The 23593-nt window shown below is 40.5% G+C and overlaps 1 protein-coding gene across 1 annotated transcript in view; it reads right to left on the bottom strand.

The window, feature by feature from the left end:
• nsmfa (NMDA receptor synaptonuclear signaling and neuronal migration factor a) overlaps positions 1–8373 on the bottom strand; it is a 38706-nt gene extending 30333 nt beyond the window's left edge. Inside the window, 1 exon segment of the mRNA XM_069703652.1 lies at positions 8016–8373. Within this exon segment, the coding sequence (XP_069559753.1) occupies positions 8016–8086 (71 nt within the window). The 5' untranslated portion in view covers positions 8087–8373.
• Between the last annotated feature and the right edge of the window lie 15220 nt (positions 8374–23593).

Here is a 23593-nt window from a genome sequence, read left to right as displayed (position 1 = left end):
AGTGTTAAGCTTCGTTAGGCTATAGGCACACAGGCAATTTGGCCTAAAAATAAGTCGTCACTCGAGCTTTTGAAAACGTTTTGGTGTGGGTTACAAGCACTGTTTTGGTCAAGTTAGGGAACATTTGTGATCTTTGTTAAGAGATGACTAAGTGGAAATGAGAAACAAAACAGCGCTCTCTTGGGTTAAAAGTCTGACATTTTGTTGACTCATCCAATCACCCTGAACTCCTCTGTATGCAGACTCCGTCACTTGAAAAATAAATCCCCAACTTGCTTCTTTTTGTCCCAACAGAAAACAGTCATAGTTGCTATGGGCTGCTGGAGGACTTTCTCACTCGAACTTAAACATTTCGTGTTTGGCCATTTGTTAAAATAACAAGGACAGAGCTCCATAATTCTAGTCATATTATGGAAACAACTGTGGGTACAACATGAACGGCACATGAAGGTCCTGCTCATTGTTCGGTCATCTTTTCTTCCTCTCCTGATTGAGCCAGTGAATAATATGAGCGTATTTTGCGTCTGTCTGGATCGACAGTTCACCAGATAGTTTTTAGTGTACTTATAGCAAAGAGCTGAATGAGTCAGACACAATTACACACACTCTACTTCTTCAACAGATTTTGCCACAAACTCTGCTAACCACTTCACAGACACATGAAAGGGACCCTCAGAAACAGGAAGATGCATCTCAGCACTTCAGGTCTTTGAATAAAATGAGACAACAATGCATAACTAGACCTGACAGATGGGAATATGACAAAACTGTAAACATTCCCTTTTCTTCATCCTCCTCTGGTTTGTACTTACTAATAGATGCAGATGGTAAAACAATGCTTAGTACTTATTCCAGTTCTACTTTATCCGCTGTTGTTGATTTTTTGTCACATATTGTCCTGTTTTTTTAAGGAGTATCTGGGCTAAATCTTCACAGACATATTTTTTCTGGTACTTTTACGGCTATGTTTATGGCAGCCCGTCAATCAACCCTTTGTCATGGTTGGGTTTTCTCTGTCATGTACATAAATCATCCACCCACATTTAGAAATATACGCCACGCAAGCAACCCATAGTTTGCTGTAAAAGAAACAAGGACCCTTCCAAGTGAATGGAGACAAATTAAATGAAATGTAATGTGTGGATTGTATGCACACAATAATGAATTTGGATGTGAAATGTGAAAAGCTCCCCTTCTATAAGATACTGAGATTATTGGATTGCTTGGAACAAAGTATGTTTTTGTTAGCCTTTTATATGACAATAAGGAAAATGCATGACTCTTTTATACTGCCGAGATATAGTGCAATTCATGGTTGACCGTGTTGACGTCAAATTTACTTGACAGTAAGTGTTTTGATTGTTTATGTTGTTAATAACTCTTTAGTAAAACACTGTTGTCTTTTGCATCCAACGGAAAGTACAATATCTCACTAAAACTCAAAAGTTGAAGGTGGAAATGTCATCAATAGCAATTTGTACAAATCCGAGTCAACAGAAGTCTCATTAATGAAGGTAAAATAAATGATTATGAAGCCTCCTGAAGATTACTTTTGTAAAATCTATAAACATGTTTGAACCTATTTTCTGTCTCACCGTACCTCCCAATCACCAGTTTGGTGGTTGGTCAAATCAATGCAACCAAATAAAAAGAACAACAAATCTTTTCCATCTTCTGGATCTTCTACTTAAAGCTGTTGAAGGTGTAAATTAAAATAGGCCCTGAAGGCTCCTAGGATTAAAGAATTGACTTATTTAGAGAGGCCCTTTATTATAATGCTGCTTCATGCAGTATTTCATTGCATTATTGACCCAGATGCCTTTTCCTGTAAACTCTGATGCCATTTAACACAGTGACACAGCTCGTGGCTGACAAACTCTCCCCTGGCAGTATTCCCACTGGTCTGAATATCATCACAGCTTGCGTCTCCTCTGGGTGTCTCTCCATTGTAAACAACAGGCTGCCAAAAAAAGACATTCCTCACTCTTAATGTTCCTTAATCGAATCCTCCTCTCAGATGCACTAATTAAATTGGGTTTCCTGCAAACACACAGACACCCACATGCAAAGGAGCATACACACAAAAATGCACAGCAGGGACGGTGAGAACCTGTTGAGAGGCTTGTTGCGCACGTTGAGGGCCGAAGGGACCCGGAAATGTAAATGGCAGTCTTGATTGTGCTGTGCATTATGGGACATGTGGGAACCAAGCATCTGATCCGGGAGCTGATTGAAATGTCAGCACAAGAGTGGCTGAACGCAACCTCCCAACCACATTACAGCGCTGAGTGATGCAACTGCACTACACACAGCACTGTTTCTCTGCAGTCACATATTTAACCTTTTTATTGGACAACAGGGCTTTTCCCCTGCAGATAATTTGACTTCTATTAGCAGGACAAACACAAGTCTTAATAATATTAACATCAGCGGTGGCTCTCTTTTATTTTGGTATCCCACTAAGCCAAGACCTTAAGTGGAAACTATGGAAATTAAGAAAAAAAAGTATTGCAATGGTAGGTATTGGAAAAAAATAATTAGATGGTTTGCTGACATGGAAGAGTTGTTGGATCAATAAAAACAAAATGTGACAGAGAATAATGAAAACAACAAATGAATCATGACGTGCATGAAGCAAATGACTTACACGTCAGCTGAAGCTTCCGCTTGACTGGAAAGGAAAAAAAAATCCAGCAGATGAAACATCAGATATGTATGGAGTGATGAGGAGACTAACCTTCCTCCATTTGATATGAAATGAATTTAAATGCCATATTTCTATTTCTGTTTCCCATATGGTTTTGCAATTTTTGAGGTTTGTTCCTTGACTGTGATCTTGTTCTTCTTCTGCAACTGTAATATAATGGCTGAATGGAGAATTTGCGCCCCCAACAGCAGCAGCTGTAGATGAAAAAAAAATGCATGAATTTTCATTTTCTTTGGTTGGTTTTTGAAATGTATGACTTTGAAACAACCAGCAAACACTGTTTCTGACTCAAAATCCACTTATAGTCCAATCATGTTCTAGTGCTTTTGCCCTGTTTTACATGGTCTTCATGATCAGCAATAAAATATGCTTCATTATTAATGAACTGTAGAAAATTGCTCATAATAATGGAAGATCTGAGCATATAAATCTCTGAGACAACTGAGAAGTCTTGAGTTCAGATAGATAAATATGCACCCAGCAAAGAGAAACAACCCCACAGCACTGCTGGAGTCTTCATCATTGTTCAGATTGTTATGAATAAAATATGCCTCATTCAGCATATTTAAAGGAAAAGAATTATACTGTGTGATTGAACAAAGAAGGAAAGAGATGGACAGCGAGATAGATTAAAAAAAAAAAAAAAAAAAAAAAAAAGCTCTGCTTCTTGAAATGAGGATGCACAGAGCACATAAAACTTAGAAATACACAGTATATATATTTTTAAATACATGAAAGACTGATTAGATTCTAAGAAGTGGAGAGGAATGACTCTTTCTATGGAGCTTGAGGAAATTGAATAAATATTCAAAGACAGTTATGAAACATCTTTGGACTCCATTAACTGAGTGACTGCGGGCGAACAACAAAGTCGCACCTGACTGTCCTGAATAAACCAACACACAATATTTCATTTGCATCCGTCTGTAAAACCCAATCCTTTCATCTTTCATGTCATTCTGCACAGCCTCACAGCTCTGCGAACACTGTTGTCCACTGCCCTTCAGCCGAACCGCACCACAGCCCTCCTCTTAGGCTGATCAGCAGATCAAAGCATTTGCTTTCTCACTCAATGTCGCAGAATTCTGGTGTGTAAATGAGAGCTAATCTCTCCCTTCGCTCTCAGTCGCTAGCTTATTCTCCTAGTGAGCTGCTGGAGGGGAGAGTGTGACCTGTTTCATAACCAGCAAACCGTAAACATAAGATGACACAAGACGCAGTCGAACACTTGGTACGAGTAGCCGGTGTCTGCTTTCCTATGCATTGTTTGTAAATGTATCGCTATAAATCTGGTCATTCACAAGAGTAGTGTCCTCTAACAAGTCCTCATACCTTAAGACAACCCAGGTCATTTGTTACTGCTTACCAGAATGACCCTTACGATTTTCCTCCAGCCTGACACACCTGTAGGTGGGGCGAAGACCCACCAGAAGTACGGCTGCTACGAGTATGACTGTATAGCAGTGCCAATGCGATTTTTTTTTTCTTCAATCACCACTATCACGTCACAATTTAATTTTATCCACTACTTAGGTTTTATGACCAGATATCTACAAAGCCAAAGCCATTCCCATCAGAGCCAGCTTTACTCCGAGTTAATTAGTAAATATTAAATAAATGGCAAACTTTACACCTGCAAAACATCAGCGTGTTTGCATCAGCACTGTGAGCAGTTGCCCTTACAGCAATAGCATTTAGCTCACACCATGACTGTATCCACGTACAGCATCAGAGAGTTTAGAAGTTAGAGTATTGTCTCACAAAGAAACCCACACACGCTATTGGTAGGAAACTACATATATGAAGTTGTCTTACTTTAAGATAATTCTCCAGTTGGGGAAAAACTCGTGTGGCAGTCTATGGCATGCCCTCACAAACAAGTCAGATTATTTCATCAATGTTTCATAGTCTTCTGTCAGACTGGTGATCTATGCAAGGGAATCTGATTTTAGATTTTGTGAGGAATAATAAATGAGTTTATGTTCTGGGCAGGTTTATAGAATATGTGCGGATTTGTTTCAAGTTTGTTTAAGGAAGTTCGATTTGTACACCTGGTTCGCCTGTAGGTTCAGTTTAAGTTTATGCTTAGAATTAATGTGGGCTATGGTCTAAATTAAGGTCAAATAAAATGTGCTGTTGGACATGTACTGCTTTTGGTCGAGGACAAAAGTATTCGGTTGGGGTTATTACTGTAGTGTTAACGGTTTGGAAACGGGAAATGAATCAAATCAGTGCAGGTGTTGATAATCCCAAAAAGTATTTGTGCGCGTGCGCGTGTGCGTGCGTGCGTGCGTGCGTGCGTGTGCGTGTGTGTGTGTGTGTGTGTGTGTGTGTGTGTGTACACTTGTACAATTGTCTATGTGGGGATCAGTGTCAGTTTTACTGTTTTAGTGAGGACATTTTGACAAAGTGAGGACATGTTAGCTGGACCTCACCTTATCAGGCTCTATGAGGGTTAAGACTTGTTTTTTAGCATTAAAGATTACAATTAGTTTTGGGTACTGGTTAGCCATTTTTTTTAGGCCAGCACAGCGGTGCAGTGGTTAGCATGGTCGCCTCACAGTGAAAAGGTTCTGGGTTCCAATCCGGGCTTGGGCCTTTCTGTGCAGAGTTTGCATGTTCTCCTTGTTCCTGCGTGGGTTTTTGGTTCTTCTACAAATTGCCCTTAGGTGTGAATGAGAGCGTGGATGGTCTTTGTTTCCGTCTGTCTCTACGTGTTGGCCCTGTGATGGACTGGCGGCCTGTCCAGGGTGAACCCTGCCTTCGCCCAATGTGAGCTGGGAAAGGCTTCAGCCCCTCCGTGACCCTGTTCAGGATAAAGCGGGTATAGATGATGGATGGATGGATGGATGGATTTTGCTGTGGTGGTGAAGGTTAGAGGAACGGGCAAGGGACTGCATTGTGTCACAAAGATAAGCCATACAAATGTTCACTTGGCCTCACGCTTGTAACTCCCAGCGTGCAGAAACATGGAGGTATGCTATATGGTCAATGAAGACTGCAGGTGCATAGAGGTGCACATTAACCTGTCTGACCTGCTATAATCCAAAATTTGTTTAACAATAAACATAAATAGTCTATTTTTCTCATGTATTGCCACTAACTGCCAATAAACAGACCTTTTACAGCTTCATCCAAATATAGCAAGAAAAAAATTAGTTGTCTGGTCTTGACAAAGTCTTAAATCCCAATAATTTCATATTAGATAAATCTAGTTTAAAACTGTGTCACCCAAAGACAAAACCATGCCACCATTTGTTGTCAAAGTGTACTCTGGCATAGCACATGATAAAAAAACATACTTAAAAAAAATTAAACTATGTTAGAGGTGAAAATCCTTTTAATATAAACATGTACTGCTATGTAAATGACTGTAACGGAGAAAGGAAATACCCTGATCTGAAGCCTCTATCTGAAATCCAGCCATGTCCTTCAGACAAAGTGGAGGGAGAAACAAGCACACGCACATGAAATTCAAAGAGTGCATACAAACACATCTGACTGCATGTACTGCATGTTGTTTGTGCGTGCATGTGATGTCAAGGGAAAGAAACTGCTTTTGAGTGCTTGCTTCCACATTCATGGGGTCATGTGTAGGTGAAAGGCTGATAAATATTGCATGCGATTCAGCTGCTTTTCCCCTCTTGTGGAGCCGTGGTTCATTTTTCCATTAACTCCAAAAAATGTAACTCTGAATAGTGTTTGTTTGTGCCTGTGTAAAAAAAAAAAAAAAAAAAAAAAAAATGAGGGGGAGGAAAAGAGGGAGAGTATATCTAAATAATTGTATGTATTTGACAGACAGTGTGTTTTTTGTGTGCGCGTAGGGGTGCACCCTTAATAGCTGGCAGTTGAGTCACATGTGTTGAAGTATTTCCGATGGTTAACGTGAAAAAAAGACGGTCAGCCTTGACTCTCTCTCTCTGCCCTCACACACGTTCTTACTGTGTTGTCCACCTGCTCAGGACATCCTCTGCAGCCACTCAGCATTGGGCATGAGCATCATATTCTCATCTTCTTTTCAAGATGGCACACAGACATTTAAAAACCTGCACTGAGGAGCTTGTATACCATGAGGTAGACACGCACGTACACACACACACACACACACTGAGAGAATGACGTAATATCACATCAGCAGACATCTGTGGATGTTGGAGTCTACACAAGTCAAGGTCATCCATTGACTGAATTACAATCTCACACACACCAATGCCTGCTGTGGGACCACTTCGGAGGCGCAGAGATGCTGTATTTGTATTCCGATCTGCTCTCAGGATTCAGAGCTGATGCTGTCTGCACTTGATGTGCGGACATGAACACAGTCACACAGTCACACGTGCTTCTCGGCAAACTGCAGCCTCAGCTTCGCCTCAAAGATGTGACGACAGCACGTTGCGAGCTGGATGCCCTTCCGGCTATTTAAAAAAAATATATTAAATAAAAAATAGTGCGTTTTCTGAGTCGTTAATAGCTTTTAACGGGTTGGACTCCTGCCAAAAAGTCCCCTGTCTGTTTCTTCAGGCTGAATAAATGATCAGGGCTGCCCTCTGTGACTGGCCCAGTCACTGACTGAGTGATCAGTGCACAGCACTATCGATTGCAGTGATTGAGTAATTGACAGCTGGTTCATTTGACCGCCTGGGTGTGAATACAGCCGCCTCATTGCTGCGCTTTTCCCCCGGTTCGACGCGACCAGACAGAAAGCCTTTTTTTTTTTTTTGGTTTAAACTGCAATAACAATCAAATGGCGGGCTCCTCTTTTTTCTTCTTCTCTTCTTCTTTTTTAACAGCATGCTGATGGGCTGTTGAGGTTGATGCCAAACTGAGAAAACGAATCAGGGTTACTGTGACTCACGGCAGTCCCGCTTTGTCTCTGCATGACTTTCGTTATACAATGATGCTTCATTCACAACATCAGTAAAAGCAGCGGCGCGCCAAATATCCTCTTTCCAGCTGGTTTAGACCAAATAAAACACAGACTTAGAGGGAATCGGGAGAATCTCCCCTATTATAGACTACATTTCCTGATTGCAGGTGCAGTGTGGAGAAATGATGAAGGGAAATGTAAAGCACATATTTGCTCAGCCGCACGCCCCGGGCTAGACGGGACAGTCGGCAGCGCAAAAGAGCCTCTCTGCGCATTGCAAGACTGGCTGACTGTACCGAGGATAGCGCAGTGGTAATTCATCAAAACACACAACTGTCACACCAGGTAAGTTCGCGCACGGTGGCTGGAAAAAAAAAAAAAAATACCTGCCAGGACTTCCCGAGGGTGCCGTACAGGCGGAGAGCTCCGGGTGTCACTCACCTAACTTTTGCTGCCACAGAGGATATCGCATCGTTTCTTAAATTCTTCCTTTTGGACACGGCAGTTCCCATGCTGACATGGAAACGACGCAGGCAGGAAAACAGTTCATTCCAAAGAGGATGGAGGTATGCGACAAGGAAAAGCTCAAAAAGTTGAAGGGAAATCCGGGGAGCAGACGGGTCACGCACGCGTCTGCAGAGCAAAAAAAAAAAAGACGGATGTCAGCCTCTCACCTCTCTTTCCCTCTCTCTCTCTCTCTCTCTCTCTCTCTCTCTCTCTCTCTCTCTCTGTCCCCGCGTCTCTCCGGATGTGAGCACGTACGTGGGGTAGCTGCACAGCTGTCAGAGTGTGGCTGAAAATACACAGATCTCCCCCACTCTCCCACCCCTCCCTCCCTCTCTCTCCTCTCTCTCTTTCATTGATCTAAAACTGCAACGAAGGGTTGGTGATATCACCATCCTCATCATGCTCAAAGGGAGGGGGGACGTGGAGGTACTGTATGGGGAGAGGGGGGGGGGGCACATGGTGCCATCCACCCCTGCCATTCCTCCAAACCCTTCTTATTGTCCGTGTATCTTTATTTATTTATTGTCTGGTATTATATAATGGTCATTTTGGTAAAAAAAAAAACCCCCTTCTCATACACACACACACACACACACACACACACACACACACAGGTCAAAATGGACTCTTATCCACAGCCAAGGGCAGAGGGAGCATTGAGTTTGAGGCGCTGCAGTGGTCTGCGAGTGTTTCTTCAAACAATGACATGATAACATGGGGCTTTAGATTGTGCTGTTTTTCAAGCCATTGTGGCAGGACCTTCAGTGTTATCTGTATTCAAAGGAGCGCTGGAAACTGATCGTAAAGGCCAGTTCCCTCAGAGACCGTCAGTCGAGCAGAAATACAGACCTGATTAGCACCCAGATGATAGATTTCCTTCTTCAGCCATACATCCACAATACAAGCATTCCCTTTGCTTAAGATTGTGAATATTTGGAGAGGCATAGTCGCACTGGCACAAATTCTGTACCTCAGAGTTTATTCAAGGACGGTATGCAGTCTACAGCTGATATAGGCTACTTGATACCACTTTCTACCTTTTATAGTACAATCCCATTCCCCAGTGGCGTGTACAATTAATATGTTCACTTTTTTCAAACATTTCTTCTCTAATAGTTTTTGCTCTTCAGGCCAGGTCAATTATTTAAAGAGGAAAAGATCGCTGCCTGTTTGAATAATACACATCACAAGGCACCTGAAACCTGGAATGAAAGACCACGAGTACAGCGTGCTTTGGTTTAAGGGGTCAAAAACCTAAATGGTTGAGCAATCAGTGACGAATGGAAGGAGTTTTTATACATAAAATATAAATATTACAAATGTTTAAAAATGTTTTAAGAAATAATTTGTTGCAATAATAGGCTCATGAATTTGTTACATATTTCTATATAATGCTTTAAAAAAATAATTTTAAAATACAAATATGCAAATTCATCTTTTCATTGATAAAATTGAAACTAAAGACCCATACATAGGACTACAACAGTGCCCATTTTAGGCATGATTAATAGTACAGATCAATACAATACGTCCGAATTACTTGTGTAGCTTGAGTCTCCCTTCATTTGAAGGAGTCAGTGTTGGCTAAAATCCCCTCAGTGAAGAAAATATGTTCACTCACACTGCACAGTCATTTAGTCAATGATAAAAGGTGGCGAGTGTTGGTCGTTGTGGCGTATGCACACACATACACACACGCACACACACACACACACACACACGTAAATATGGGCACGTGTATACATCATATAAACCGATAGAAGCGCAGGCAGCAGACGAATCACCCAGTAATGGCCGATTAGCCTTCAAATACCAAATCAATCAATCTATCAATCCACAGGTCATTTCACCAGCAGCTCCAATGTGCAGGACGTCCTTGGGCTTTTTATCTTTTAATGTGTGCTTGTCCTGCGCGCGCACACACACACACACACACACACACACACACACACACACACACACACACACACACACACACACACACACACACACTCTCACAAACACACACGCACACACACACACACACACACACACACACACACACACACACACACACACACACACACACACACACACACACTCTCACAAACACACACTGAGACAAAAGGAATGAAAACCAATAAATAAAGCAAAGCACTGCTGGGCTGGTGTGAGCTGCTGTCGGCCATTATACAATACAATAAATAATTCCAGGTAGCTCTGACGAGACTGAGGATGTGTGTGTGTGTGTGTGTGTGTGTGTGTGTGTGTGTGTGTGTGTGTGTGTGTGTGTGTGTGTGTGTGTGTGTGTGTGTGTGTGTGTGTGTGTGTGTGTGTGTGTGTGTGTGTGTGTGTGTGTGTGTGTGTGGACGGACTGTAGATGAGCAGGAGGGATGCATGAATGGAGAGACGGAGCAACGGAGTTCCTCTTACCAGCGAGAAAAAGAGAGGAGGGCAAAGATGTTGAAAAGAGGAGGTGTGAATGGAAGCGTGAAGGGACCTGCAGCTATGTGTGTACAATAAACGAACACATGTCGCAGCGTTGACATATGTTGGGAAGGGGGAGGAAAGCAGTGACAAAATAGATGAAAGGCAGTGAAAAGGAGAGCGGGGGAGAAGGACACATGCAGCCATAAATCCACATCTGCCCAAGATATTAGTGTCTCCTCTGACCCTGACAAGCACTCACCATTTGATTGATTGCAAAGCAGATCGATATTTGAGTCTGCAGCGCTTTACAGCAGCTGCAGCCAGCCAAGTGGTCCGGTAGTGCATCCGAGGGGACTGAACTTGCACTTTGAGCTCAATTTAGATTTTTCACAAGTACACGTTTAGTTTTAGAAAAACAATCTTTATTTATGAATGAATCGAGCTGACATATTGAATTTTATAGCCAAAGTAAGGAGTACTTTAACTTTGAGTACCCTCTAAGGATACTGCTGAATATCAAGTGTTTGTCCATTATTCCAGCATATCAACTTTCTGGCCAGTCAGCAACGCATCATGACTTTACCCGTTGCTTTGTAAACTGCTGGTTTGATGCCTTGAGTTTAGCATTTTGGCTCTCGCCACCTTGTTTATTTTGGAGCCAGAAGTGACTTGCTGTTTTTGCTGATTCCTGCAATTTTATGTAAAAAAAACAAAAAAATCATTTAAAAACTCCACAAAGTACATCACACTTTTCAAGAAAAGTTGCTGCAAAATCAAGCATTTTTGGTAACAAATACAAAAAAAAATTTAAAAAAAATCCTTGAGGAAGTGATATTTAGGCGAGCTGGTGAGGAGCGAGGGGTGGATTGGATTTGATCTGACTAAGAACCCGAGGACACTGCTCCTACCCACCAATAGCAGAAACCTGACTGCACCCCAGGCATGTCAATTAAAGCAGACATGGTCCCATACCTCTGTTGGAGGCCTAATATCTAATTTATTATGTAATTATTTTCAGCAGCACCATCAGTGCACTGATCAGCAGTGAATTCAGCTAATGACACCAAAATGACTTGTGGATAAATTTATGGATTTCATGAGAAAAGTTTAATGGGAGTCTATGGAGGAGGCTTTTTGGAGCCAACTGCTGGTTAGGGATGGGCATTTCAAGCAAAACTACTATTCGAGATTCGCTGTGGACTATTTGAATTTTCTTCGAATATTCACCCCCTAAATCCTCACTGTCCCATCGCACAGCGCTAATCACATGGCTGCACACTCTGAGTCTTGTTTCATTTTGGTGGATCATAGCTGCTTTCAAAAGCAAAACTCAGCTGTGCTTTATTTCAACATTATCAAACTTGTACAGTCCAAACACATTTAGCTGTCACATCAGTCCTTTATCTGAAACTTCATCAGTCCATCTGACAGTGAGAAAACCAGCAGATTAAAAACACCATCAAAGCAAGAAATTGGGTTACAACAGAGCTGAAGAAGAAGTGAGATGTAGTGATAATGAATCGTGACAGTCCGGATATCTAATCTGTACACGTAAGGGCAAATTTGAAATCTGAATTTCGAAGGATGCCCTGTTTTTGGAGACGGTGAGGAACTTTTCAGATGAATGTTGGAGGATGGGGACGATGAATGCATGTGTAGATGGTATAGTGGGGTGTAGTAAAGCTTAAGAATGGATTACAACTCCAAAGGCTTTAAATGAGACCATTTGAAACTTTGATATCCACCCGAGGGAATGTTGATAAACTGAACTCTTAAAATCCTTGTTTCTCTAAATATACTGGTTTGTTTAATGAGGATGATGTAGAGGGTCTAACCCACATTAAAGAATAATACTTCCCAATGGTAATGAACTTTGATAGCGCATTATAATCCCATTTGCTGTAATTGACCGCTTTATTAAACCATACGCTCATGACCATTAGAGAGGACAGTTGCACAAAGTTAACCTTTTTTTTTTTTTTTTTCGTTTTTAAAACATTGCCTGCTATAAGACATAATGTAAAAGAAAGAGTCACAAATCGTTGCACTGTGAGAGAAGGACCTGCGTTTGACAGATTTTAAAGACACCGATGTCCATGGTGATAAAAGCTCGTCTTCTCCTCATCTAGCCAATTTTAGCTAGTGCTTGTTACTTTGAATGCTCCAATGATTTAAATTTGAGTATGGTTTCTTCTTGTCTGGGACTAAAATGCCACAGATTTTTTTTCCTGCAGTGGTGTGAGTGGAGATTTTATTAGCAGGTGAGAGAAGGAGTGAACACTGAGTCACCATCTTAGTCAGAGAACAGTCACTAAACTTACTGTTTTAATGTTGTTTTTCTGACTCTTAGAATTTTGACTCATAATCAGTGTTTAATGTTTGATACAAAAGCCAGGCTTTTTGTAGTTTATGACTTCAGTTATCTGTCAATATGGTTTTTAAAAAACGACTACTGACATCGAAGGCTTTATATACATTTTACATATCGATTTTTATGTATGGTATTTTTTGATTTCTACTAATTTCAAGACATCTCAAATATAATTTTTTTTTTTTTTTGTAATGTTGTAGGATTAGTTAACTTCTTTCATTGCATTTGTGTGCACTTTTTTCATTGCTTCCAGCTCTAAGGATGGCTCAGTCGGTCAGACTGCCTTACTATGCAATTTAGTACAGACAGGGTATATTTTTTTAAGACTTTTTTTAGACTAAAAGCATTTAACTGAAAAAATAATTTTGCCCAGTTAGGGTCTGAAAATATTAATGCGGCTGTAAGGGTGGTAATGCCAGTCGGTCCATTCTATATAAAGAACATACAGTACATGGAATGGGTTGCCGTGGGAGTTTATACAGAGTCATGACCTCCAAAGAAAATTTGAATGTGTCCAATGCTTTATATTTGGACATAAACCAAACTATTTTCATTCCCATCCGCTGTACCTTGCTATTTTGTACTAATTAGCGATGTTAATCTAAGATGGTAAACATTATTAACTTTACACCTGCTAAACAACAGCATGTGTCATTGTGACTGTGTTGGCATGCTGATGTTAGCATATAGCTCAAAGCACCAAAGTGAGTACAGCTTCACAGAGCTGCTTGCATGGCTGTTTGTCTTATTTAAAGAGTAACTATAAGGTACTGAAGAAAGGAAATGAATGATGACACTGCTCGTACCACCGTTACCTCTACCGCCACTCAGTTTGGAGCTTTAACTGTCTCCCGGTTCTCGGATATATCAAAAGAAAACACAGATGCCTTTCAAAGCCTTTAAGCAAGTAGGCTACTGACTTGTGCCTAAATCTGGCCCACAGTGCTTTGTAGCATTTTAGCTTAACAAACTTAACAGTTATATCTTATTCCATGGTAACATCAAGGACTTTTGCCGTAAACCTTGTCTGGCTGGCTGGAGATGAGGGAAAATAATGATGGTGATGGGATGAAAGTAAAGAGGAATACATTGGAGAGTAAATCAAGCTTTCTTTCTAGCACTACTTTGTGGGAACAAATACTAAAATGTGCAGAAGAAAAAGGTATAATTGAAAAGTGCATTGGATAGTTTTGACAAGAATTTGTTCTGTCTCTATTCAAAGAGGGACAATCAAAAGGCTGCTGCATATCTCAGTGTAAGCGAGGACCTTGCTCACCTGACGCAGAAGAGAGCGGTGAGAGGAGATGGATGGCAGCAGTAAAGTGACAGAAAGCAAGGCACAAAAATGAAGTGTGCTGGTGAGGGAGGAGAGATTTTTATGGGCAGATGATGGATAGTGCAATCCGGGGGCAGGGAAAGAGAAAGTGGGTTGTGTGTGTGTGTGTGTGTGTGTGTGTGTGTGTGTGTGTGTGTGTGTGTGTGTGTGTGTGTGTGTGTGTGTGTGTGTGTGTGTGTGTGTGTGTGTGTGTGTGTGTGTGTGTGTGTGTGTGTGTGTGTGTATGAGTGTATATGTATATGTATATATGTGTATATGAGATTTATCCAGGGGGGGTAACCAGGGAGCCTCAGAAGTCTCAAGCCTCCGTTTGGATTGACTGCCAGAATATATCAGACTAAATTACATCACATACATGCGACTTCAAAAAATATGTAGATTTTCCCTACGAAGGCAATGCGTCGAGAGAAATTACCTCAACTCTGTGGCATTGGTTGAATTGTCACCCTGAAGCTTGCCAAAGCTTAACAATGTTCCTGTCAGGCCTCGTCCTTGTAAAGACCTACAAAAAGAAAATGCAGTGATCACCATTCTTGACCTAAGTCTGATGTATCGCTCCTTCACACAACAAGCCTCCCCGCGTTTCTGGAAAAATCTGAGCTACATATTCTGTCAGGCGCAGTGAATCTCTTTCTTTCTTTTTTTTTTTCAGCCTTTTTTTCCTCCGCTCCTCTGCCCTCATCACAGCATGCTCGAGCCAGCACAGCTTGTGACAAATAAACTACCAAACAAGGTCAGCCAAGAGACATTTATCCCCTCTGCATACCTAGCCACCACATCAGTCTCACCTTAAGAAGCCTATGGGAAGACATTACAATGGAACACACTCTCACTGTAGTTGATAAAGAACCATAAGCACTTTTGCAGGCAAGCAGGCTCTGCATTATATAAGCTGCGATACAAGTAGATCCCTATCAGACTGTAGTGAGCACCCACATTTGTACTTTATGTCTGCGACTTATACTTGTATGCAAAACAGAACCGACAAGCTGCTGGCAGCAGGTTAAATGAGCTGTTTGGTCTGTCTAAATAAATAATTGGGAATTATGCTAATGTGGTCTTTGACAAATTGTTCACTTTAAAGTGACAATAACAGTTGAACATTGCTTTATGTGTGTTAATCAACCAGAACGGGAAGTGTACTGTTCATTTGGAATGTAATCGCTTCATTGCAAAAATTTCTTGGTGGCTACAAACTAAATCTTTAATATCCCAGTTTGATTTAAAGGATATGGCCAGTGATAATCTCTATTTTCTGTTTCGCAATACTTTGTGGCCTCTTCACTGTCTGTGGCACTCAGTACCAAGTTCATTCCTTTCAAGTGAAGATATTACTGTTTAAAAACAGCTCACATACTGTATAAATACATAAGAAGACATGATGATGTGAAATTTAAGCAATATGCGTGGGAGGCCATGCTTTGACAATAGATTTGAAAGAGAGAAGTGGAGATCAGATCATTTCCTGCTTAAGAATAAAGAATTTAAGGATGAAATTCAACAGGGTGTTGAAGGCTACATCTAGAATAATGACAGCAGAGAAGTAACACCTATTGTGTTGTGGGATGCAGCAAAAGCAGTGATTCATGGAGGGATGAAATTATACAACACACAAAATGAAATAAATGCAATAAAAAAAGGCAGAAAACAGAAAAAGCTATTGGCTTGATGAGACAAATTTAAAAAAAAAAATCACTGAAGAATCAAAAATGGCAGAATGTGTATTAGAAAATATTATCAAACTCTTTATGAGGACATAGAAATGTAATAACAATGGAGGGAATCTATATTGGAGCCTCATTACAGTGATGGATGATCAAAATTCAGTACAAAAAAGCAGGATAACAGCCAGAGAAGAGTCAGATACACACAAGTTTTACTTCAAGGAGGTCCAAGTTTGTGTAAATTATTTATTTGTATTTTGGAGAAAGAAAAAGTATGGCATCCCACATTCTGTAGCTCTTTATTGTAACTGTTAAATACCAATGTAGCAAATTTCCAAATCAAACAGAGATACAATTTTTAAACATTTTAAATCTTGCAGGTTAATGTCAGATAATATTAAAAGCACTATTGTTTAGTTAGAGCAGAAGTTAAAGCTCTCTCTTGATGCTGACTAAACTTTGGCTCTTTAACCGTTATGTTCAATACACACATTTGGTTATAAAAAACTTCAATTACAGATTTTATTCCTTCATCAACCAGTTAAATTACCGTTTACATTCATGTTTGTCCACACTCATGTAGTACATGTAGTTAAGACTTTGAATCAATCCTGAAATGTTTCAAGCTCATTTTGATACAACACCATATGGAATCACAACACTGAAGTAAATTACAAGACTGTGGAAACAAGACCCCTCACAGAGATTCAATAAGATGGAAAAGTCATTCAAAAAGTCCAACTTCTGAAGACAATGGTTGAGAACAAGAAATATGGAAGGTGTGTTTTAGAAAAAAAAAAAAAAGGGACTTTCAATCATTACAAAGCAGCAGATGGTTATTCACCAGCTTGTCCTCTCTCCTAAGACGGATGCACGAGCATGTTGCTGACTTCTTCTAGCATGTATGAACACACAAGGTAAACACACACGTGTGTCAAACAAATAATCAAACACAATTCAATAGTGCCTTTTTCTAGCTCTGAATTCGATGCCCCAGTGAGTTTTTGCATTCATAGAAAGGGGTCCATTGTATTTCCTCAAAATTAACTACAATTTTTCACCCCTAATCTATCCAAGAAAAGGCTGAAGAGAGGCACTGGCTGGAAAGTAAATTACAAACTCTAAATGATAATTGAGGATTGACTTTAAATAACTAAATGCAGTACAGGTGTGGTGTATGTTATTCTTCCCTGAGTACAAAACACATTTGCTCAAAGCCTCTTTACCAATGCTGCTACATCATCAAATCTCAGGCAATAAGTAGGGAAATTAAAATGCTATCAAAACTCAAGTTAATGATTACCAAAAATCCTTCATGGCTGCCCGATGTAGATAGTGTTTTCTCTGTCCATTGTCCTGAAGGCAGAACATGCTGGTGCTGAAACCAGACACTCTCCAGGATTAGAAGGAGAACCACTAAGGCAAATGACTGTTGTGAATACTAATATAGAGAATGACCTAGACAGAGCATTTGGCAGAGTCTTGAAAAAGATGGCTGACCCTGAATAAGTCCAAGGAGAAAAACAGAAAGGGGAGGACAGAGACTTCAAAATAGAAGACAGTAAGTGGGAAGATGGGAGACAAGAGTTTAATAGAAAGAGGTAGAGAGGGCCGTGGGGAAATGAAACTGACTAATGAAATAAGATGTTAGACAAGAGTACAAGAGAATATAACTGTCCTCGACATAGGGGGTGTCCGGTACTCACATGTGGACACCGTGTCTAAGAAGCGAACTTGCGTCACACACGGTGTCCTCCTCCACTTCCTCCTTACCACCCCACAGGATCAGGGGAGCCCTCATTATTTATCACCAGTGGAATTTGGCTTTATTAGAGGACTCAACTGTGGTCTCTCTCCCAGTGACTCACCCGCCATTACTCCACGTCTGTTCTCTTCTCTGTTGGGCAGAGGCGGCAGGGTGGTAATTGTGATTCTCTCTGGTTAACGGGAATCCCGCAGTCATGTCGTCCACCCACGCCCCTTTGACATTCAGGCGGCTGCGATAAATGAGTTGTGGAATCCCGTAGATGATGTGGAGGATTAAAGGTCTTAATTTGTTCGCATTATGAGGAGGATCCACGACACAAGGAATGACAAAATGCAAAACACTCTGCTCATTGGCTCATGTTCTTCTCACGTCTTTTCATCACTCATCTCCTACTCTTCTGGCTTCCCCATCAGACACGTGGAAGTATTTAATCTTTCTGATACATACAGGAAATCTGTTGATTTAAAACAGGATTGCACTATTTGTTTTCAAAAGCAGCTTCCTTTCCAATTAGGAAACTAATAATTTTAAGTGTCTGAGGGACGTTCAGTGACATACAAAATGCTCTTCCCTGATGTGTACAGTGAATTCCTTCAGCAGTGGAACAAGTACATCATCCTGCAGCTCTGGATGGTGTTGACAGTGTTGAGCTGCCCCTTTGCTCTGCAAAGGCAGCTACTGCTGTCAGCTCTGTCATCTGTGTGCTACTGAACTAAAGAAGGCTCTCTTTCTGATGGCGAGGCAGAGAAGAGCCAAGGAAAGCTCCCTGAAGCAAGTCAAACAGTCACATCTCCCTCTGCAGCACTCTCTAACAGCAGAGCCTCTTAATTCACACGAGATGTAAAAGGTTTTATATCTTTATGGGTATAATTCTCAAGTTAGACCAATAAGAGGCTCTGCTTGTCAGGCAAAATGACTGACTTCTTATTGGCTGAATGACATAAAGACACCACACAGAAACAAAAGAAAATACTATGGCTGCATTCTGAATGGCATACTTTTTCTTTAGATTTTTGGTACGTACCCTTACACGTATGTAATTATGAACTGTTGCATGTAGTATTCACACAATTTGGACATCCTACTTTGTCATAAACCCCTTTGAACCCTGTTGGTCATATTTTTTTAGATCTGTGGTGCAACATTTCAAGTAAAAAAGAAAAAGGTTGCCATTTGGAATAAGAACGTTTCCTTTTTTTTTTGCCTCGTCTTCCTCTATCTTTTGCGAATTGCAACCAGGTCAAGCATTAACACCACCAACTCTCTCTGCAGCTCAGTCACTGGGATGTATCTTCTGCTGTGCAGACGAGTGTGGGTCAGAACAGCCACAGAAGCATGCTGCTGGCCTGCAGCTTGCTAAATACGACCGGATGTAGTAGGATACGGTATTTTTGGCATCCTGCATTTCACATACTATGTATTGGGACATCATACATTCTTTTTTTCGGCATACTAAATAGTATAGAAATATGGGTATTGGAATGCACAGTAGTCTAATGTATTCTGTATTGTATCTGAGATATGTACTGTAAATGGTAAACGTCAGTTTGGGACTACTGTACATGTGCAGTACATGAAAGGTGCAGCATCTTGCTTCATACAGAACTGAGATGCTAATTTCACAAAATCATCTCTGCTATTATTGGTGGTCCCTGCTGGCTGTTCAGCAACACTCCAAATGATTCCACAGACACATTAAGTGTCACTCGAAGCTCGATGCCACAACTAAGTACAGTAATAACTAATAAGAACATGACAGGTTGAGGTGTGAGGAGCTGAATCATCTCAGACTGACAAAGCTGGTAACCTATTATTAATACAGTATTATTATGATTTGACGTCACCTTTTGCTATGTCTTTGTTGATCGTTATTGGTAACTTGTTTGACTGTCATTAATTGGTCAAAAATAAATCAGTGTAACCTAATTTGGTAAATGAGGGCTTTTAAATTGAAACTGGTACAGGAAGTCGTGGCATTTGAGCAACCACTGGTGCAACTTCACCTGTTGGTCATTGGGCTTCCAGCCGAGCAATTAAGTAACTTCGTCTTGCGCTTACTCAGTCAGTCACTCAGTGATAGATGTTTGCATTGAGAAGGCAGACGGTTCCATCCGAAAGTTTTGGATTCTGTATACGATTATTTTCTTAGGTATTTAAAAAAAAAATCACTTAATCTTCTTCTGTGTGTCTGCGTGGTTATAGTTTGATATAATATTCGACACTCTTCTTTTAACATAACCAGTAGAAATGGTAAAAATATATAAAAGAATACATTAACACAATAATCAGTGAATTGATATTAAATGTACAGTAAATGGCTCCTTTCACAGTGATACATTACAAATAATTTAAGAGAGAGATTGTTTCTTGCTTTGTGTACTTGCCTTCACTCACAGTATATTGGTCAAGAGAGGACAACGCACACCCAGAAGTGTACAAGTCAAGTCATAATGAAATAATTCCTATAAATCAATGATAAAGATGTAATGAACAAAAGACTTGCACTCCTAATGCCATATCAACTTTAATGACCTCCTATAAAATGTTCTAAAGTTTAAAATTTGAATATTTTTTTCCGGTTTAAAAGCTGCAATAACATGTCATATTTGAGGAACTCTGTCATATATTAATGCAGCAAAACAGACAGCTTCCTCTGAAAATATAGATGCTCAAATCCAAACTGTGTATTATATGCATATCTCTTTTTGAATCTGTGTTAAGTATTTCCAAATTATTGTTCTCGCCCACATAGAATGATGGACTTAGATTCACAAGCTCTATTTCATATAAAACCATGCAGTGCGAATCTTAGAAAATTGAAGAAAATGAATACAAAAAATTTCAGAAATGGCAGGAGATGAGTTGTCATGTACGCCTGCCCACTGCAGTGCAAGCAGGGGGATTTACAGTGTTGTAAAGAGTGATATAACTCTAACAGGGCAGTCCTCCAATCTCATTACTGATCCAGAATCACCTCTGATTCTGATGCTCTTAGGATTCAGCTAGTGTGTGTGTGTGTGTGTGTGTGTGTGTGTGTGTGTGTGTGTGTGTGTGTGTGTGTGTGTGTGTGTGTGTGTGTGTGTGTGTGTGTGTGTGTGTGTGTGTGTGTGTGTGTGTGTGTGTGTGTGTGTGTGTGTGTGTGTGTGTGTGCGTGTGTGCGAGAAGTGGGAAGGCTTTCTCCCTACGTGACACCCATGCCTATCCCCACCTTGTCTCACCTTGCCACTGCAGCACATCTCCCCTCTTCCATTTCTCCTCTCCTCCATCCTTCCCTCCGTACTAAATCGCTCGTAACATCGGCTCCCAGGTGACATATTTCCACTATGGCACTTAATACATTCCTGTGCTCGCTGGTTGGCTGAGGGACAGTGGTTTGATTCTCTGAGAGGTAAAGGACAGACCGGTTGGAGAGAGGGGAGGAAAGCTGACAGAAGATGGAAAAGGTGTGAAATGAGGAAGTGTGTGGAGAGAGGAAGGTGGGAAGAAATTTTGATTAAAAAAAATGGAAAAACTGAAATGGAATAGGAACAGGAAGGACTGCTGGGTTTCACTTTGCGCAGTCTGTGCCGCCTTCAAACACACGGGCCGAGAAATGAAGCCCTAATGATGTTGCTACAGTTAAAGTCAGTTGATCTCCAAAGTCGTTCGGATTTATCCTCGGGGGGAATGGAGGTCTGTTTCATGGTAATCCTTCCAGCAGTCGTTGAGATATTTCACAGCTGCAAAAATGTTTAATTTAAAACCAACACTGTTCATCTGATGTTGGCACAAGAGGAAAAGTTAGAGGATCATCAAAGTCTTCACGCTTCATTCTTACATGTTTTAACATGGAATTCAGTATACATAGAATTAGAGAGTTCAGTCTGGACCGACAGGCATCCCCATCTCTACAACCACATCAATAATTTGCAAACAATCGACAGTGAATAGTTGGTAGGAATTTTTTTCAGGCCATGTGTTTTACTCTGGAATAAGTGTTCAAAGATACACTTTTTTTTTTAGTACAGTCCATGTATCTCAGTACTAAATTGCACTGTAATCTATATCATTTTTGCAGACATATTTCAGTCTGGACCAAGGCATTGTCATAAGAGCCACACCACTAGAACAACTAAAAACCTGGTGTTTGCAATGTTGCTACCTTTTTTGCAAAGCACAAGTTTTAAATAAAGTTTCCACGAATTCATATTTTCATGGTTGATGTCATCAAGTTGCTTGCTGGTTGTTGTTTTTTCTAAGTATTATTTATGATTTTAAAAATGGAGTAAATCCTCACATTTGACAATCTGGAACCACAATGAATCGGTAACATTTTTGCTTGATAAACAACCTGATCAATTATCAAAATTGTTGATTTTCTCTCCACTTTCTGGGCAGCTACCAATTGTAGTATATGTTGGAATCAGATTTCACTTTAGAGAGGCTAAACACTTGAGTTTAGTGACAGGGATTTTTTTTATTTTTGGTTGGTAAGTTTTACATTTTGGAAATTAAGTTTAATTTGGAAAACTATCATCAAAGGCCCTTCTGACAGCTGCCAATTAAAAGTGCTTAACCAAATGGGGTTTTTTTTTAGTTTAAAAGATTCTGTTTGGCATCCAACAGGGCCATTTATAAATAAAATTGTGTCAACTCTATGGCATTGATTCAAGTCAATAACAGAACATTTGAAATAGCAGACTTTATGCCGGAAGACTTATAACTTCACTAAGTAGTAAAGAAAGGGAACAGGACACCTCTGCCAAGAATGTGATGTTCTGGATGTGTTTGCATCATATAAAACTAGAAAGAAATCTAAGACACCATAAACAGGCTTATTGTTTTGTCAATGTTTGTGACTACAGCAGCATGACTGTGTTATTTACATTTCTCACATCCCAAGAAGAACTTACTCTCCTGTAACTCCTGCAGAGTTAGCAGGTGTTATAATGTAAACAAATTTGAGCGGGAAGCGTCCGCTGGATATATTTAGGCTCTGCCCCGAGTCAATGGTGTTACACTGCAGATGAATGAGAGACTAGGCCAGCGTTGGCTGTCCTCCTGGAGGCTGAATGATGAATTATGGAGGCCTGCTTGTCTCTGTTTACTCAGACAAATGTGCCCTTGCTCAGTTCATTCACTTCCAGCGAGCATTTGAAAGAGAGAAGGAGGGGGGAATGTTAAGATAGTAAAATTGAAGCACGGTGTTTAAACCAGACATCAGCTGACGACTGATTTCCTTCTCACGTTGACAAAAACGCTGCCTGTCAGTCCGTGAACTCTCTTGGTTCATACCCAAAACATCAGGAACAATGTGTCCTTTGCAGGGAGGCTAGTGATTTACTGCAGCTCCGGGACATTATGATGAAGCTGAATGTGAAGCCAAAGTGCCAGACAGCATCTGTCTGTCCTGTACTGCAGCTTTACTTCCTTCACAGCCACGAACAGACGGACAGAAGGAGAAACAGCTGGAGGGTCGAGCATATATCAAAGAATTTGATATGACAAAGAACAGCTGACAGACAGACGTATGGAAATACATGGAAGAATAGACAATACACACAGAAAAGGGCATGTAAGCTGCAGTGTGAACCCTGAATGACACTGTATGCAGAGATGAACAAAACTCACTTCTTGCATTATTGGATTTATTTTTTTTTTTTTCCAGTGGATAAAACAAAGTCAGCTTTCACAGTGAATTCTGAGAAGTGCATTTAAACTAAATCAAGACAAAGTATAGATCAAGTAATAAAGTTAAATATATTCCACTGATATCAACATACAAAATACAGTACAATGACAGGGTAAACAATGTTCAAAGCAACCCACTGGTATGAATGTGGAACAAAACAAAAAAGGCCCTGACCAACAGCTTGCATCAATAAATGTGTTTTTCACAGATCGGATCCTAAAACTAAGACTTTAGTTTATTTAGTCTTAAGAGCCTTGAGCAGTTTTTGTCAGTACCACCGGTAGGTTGACATC

Source organism: Brachyistius frenatus, unplaced genomic scaffold (genome assembly GCF_029030835.1).
Source record: "Brachyistius frenatus isolate BFR_SWC_R1_liver_20210118 unplaced genomic scaffold, ASM2903083v1 Contig_3, whole genome shotgun sequence".
NCBI lineage: Eukaryota > Metazoa > Chordata > Actinopteri > Embiotocidae > Brachyistius > Brachyistius frenatus.
The sequence above is the reverse complement of the archived record's forward strand: the minus strand, read 5'-3'. Positions and strand labels throughout refer to the sequence as shown.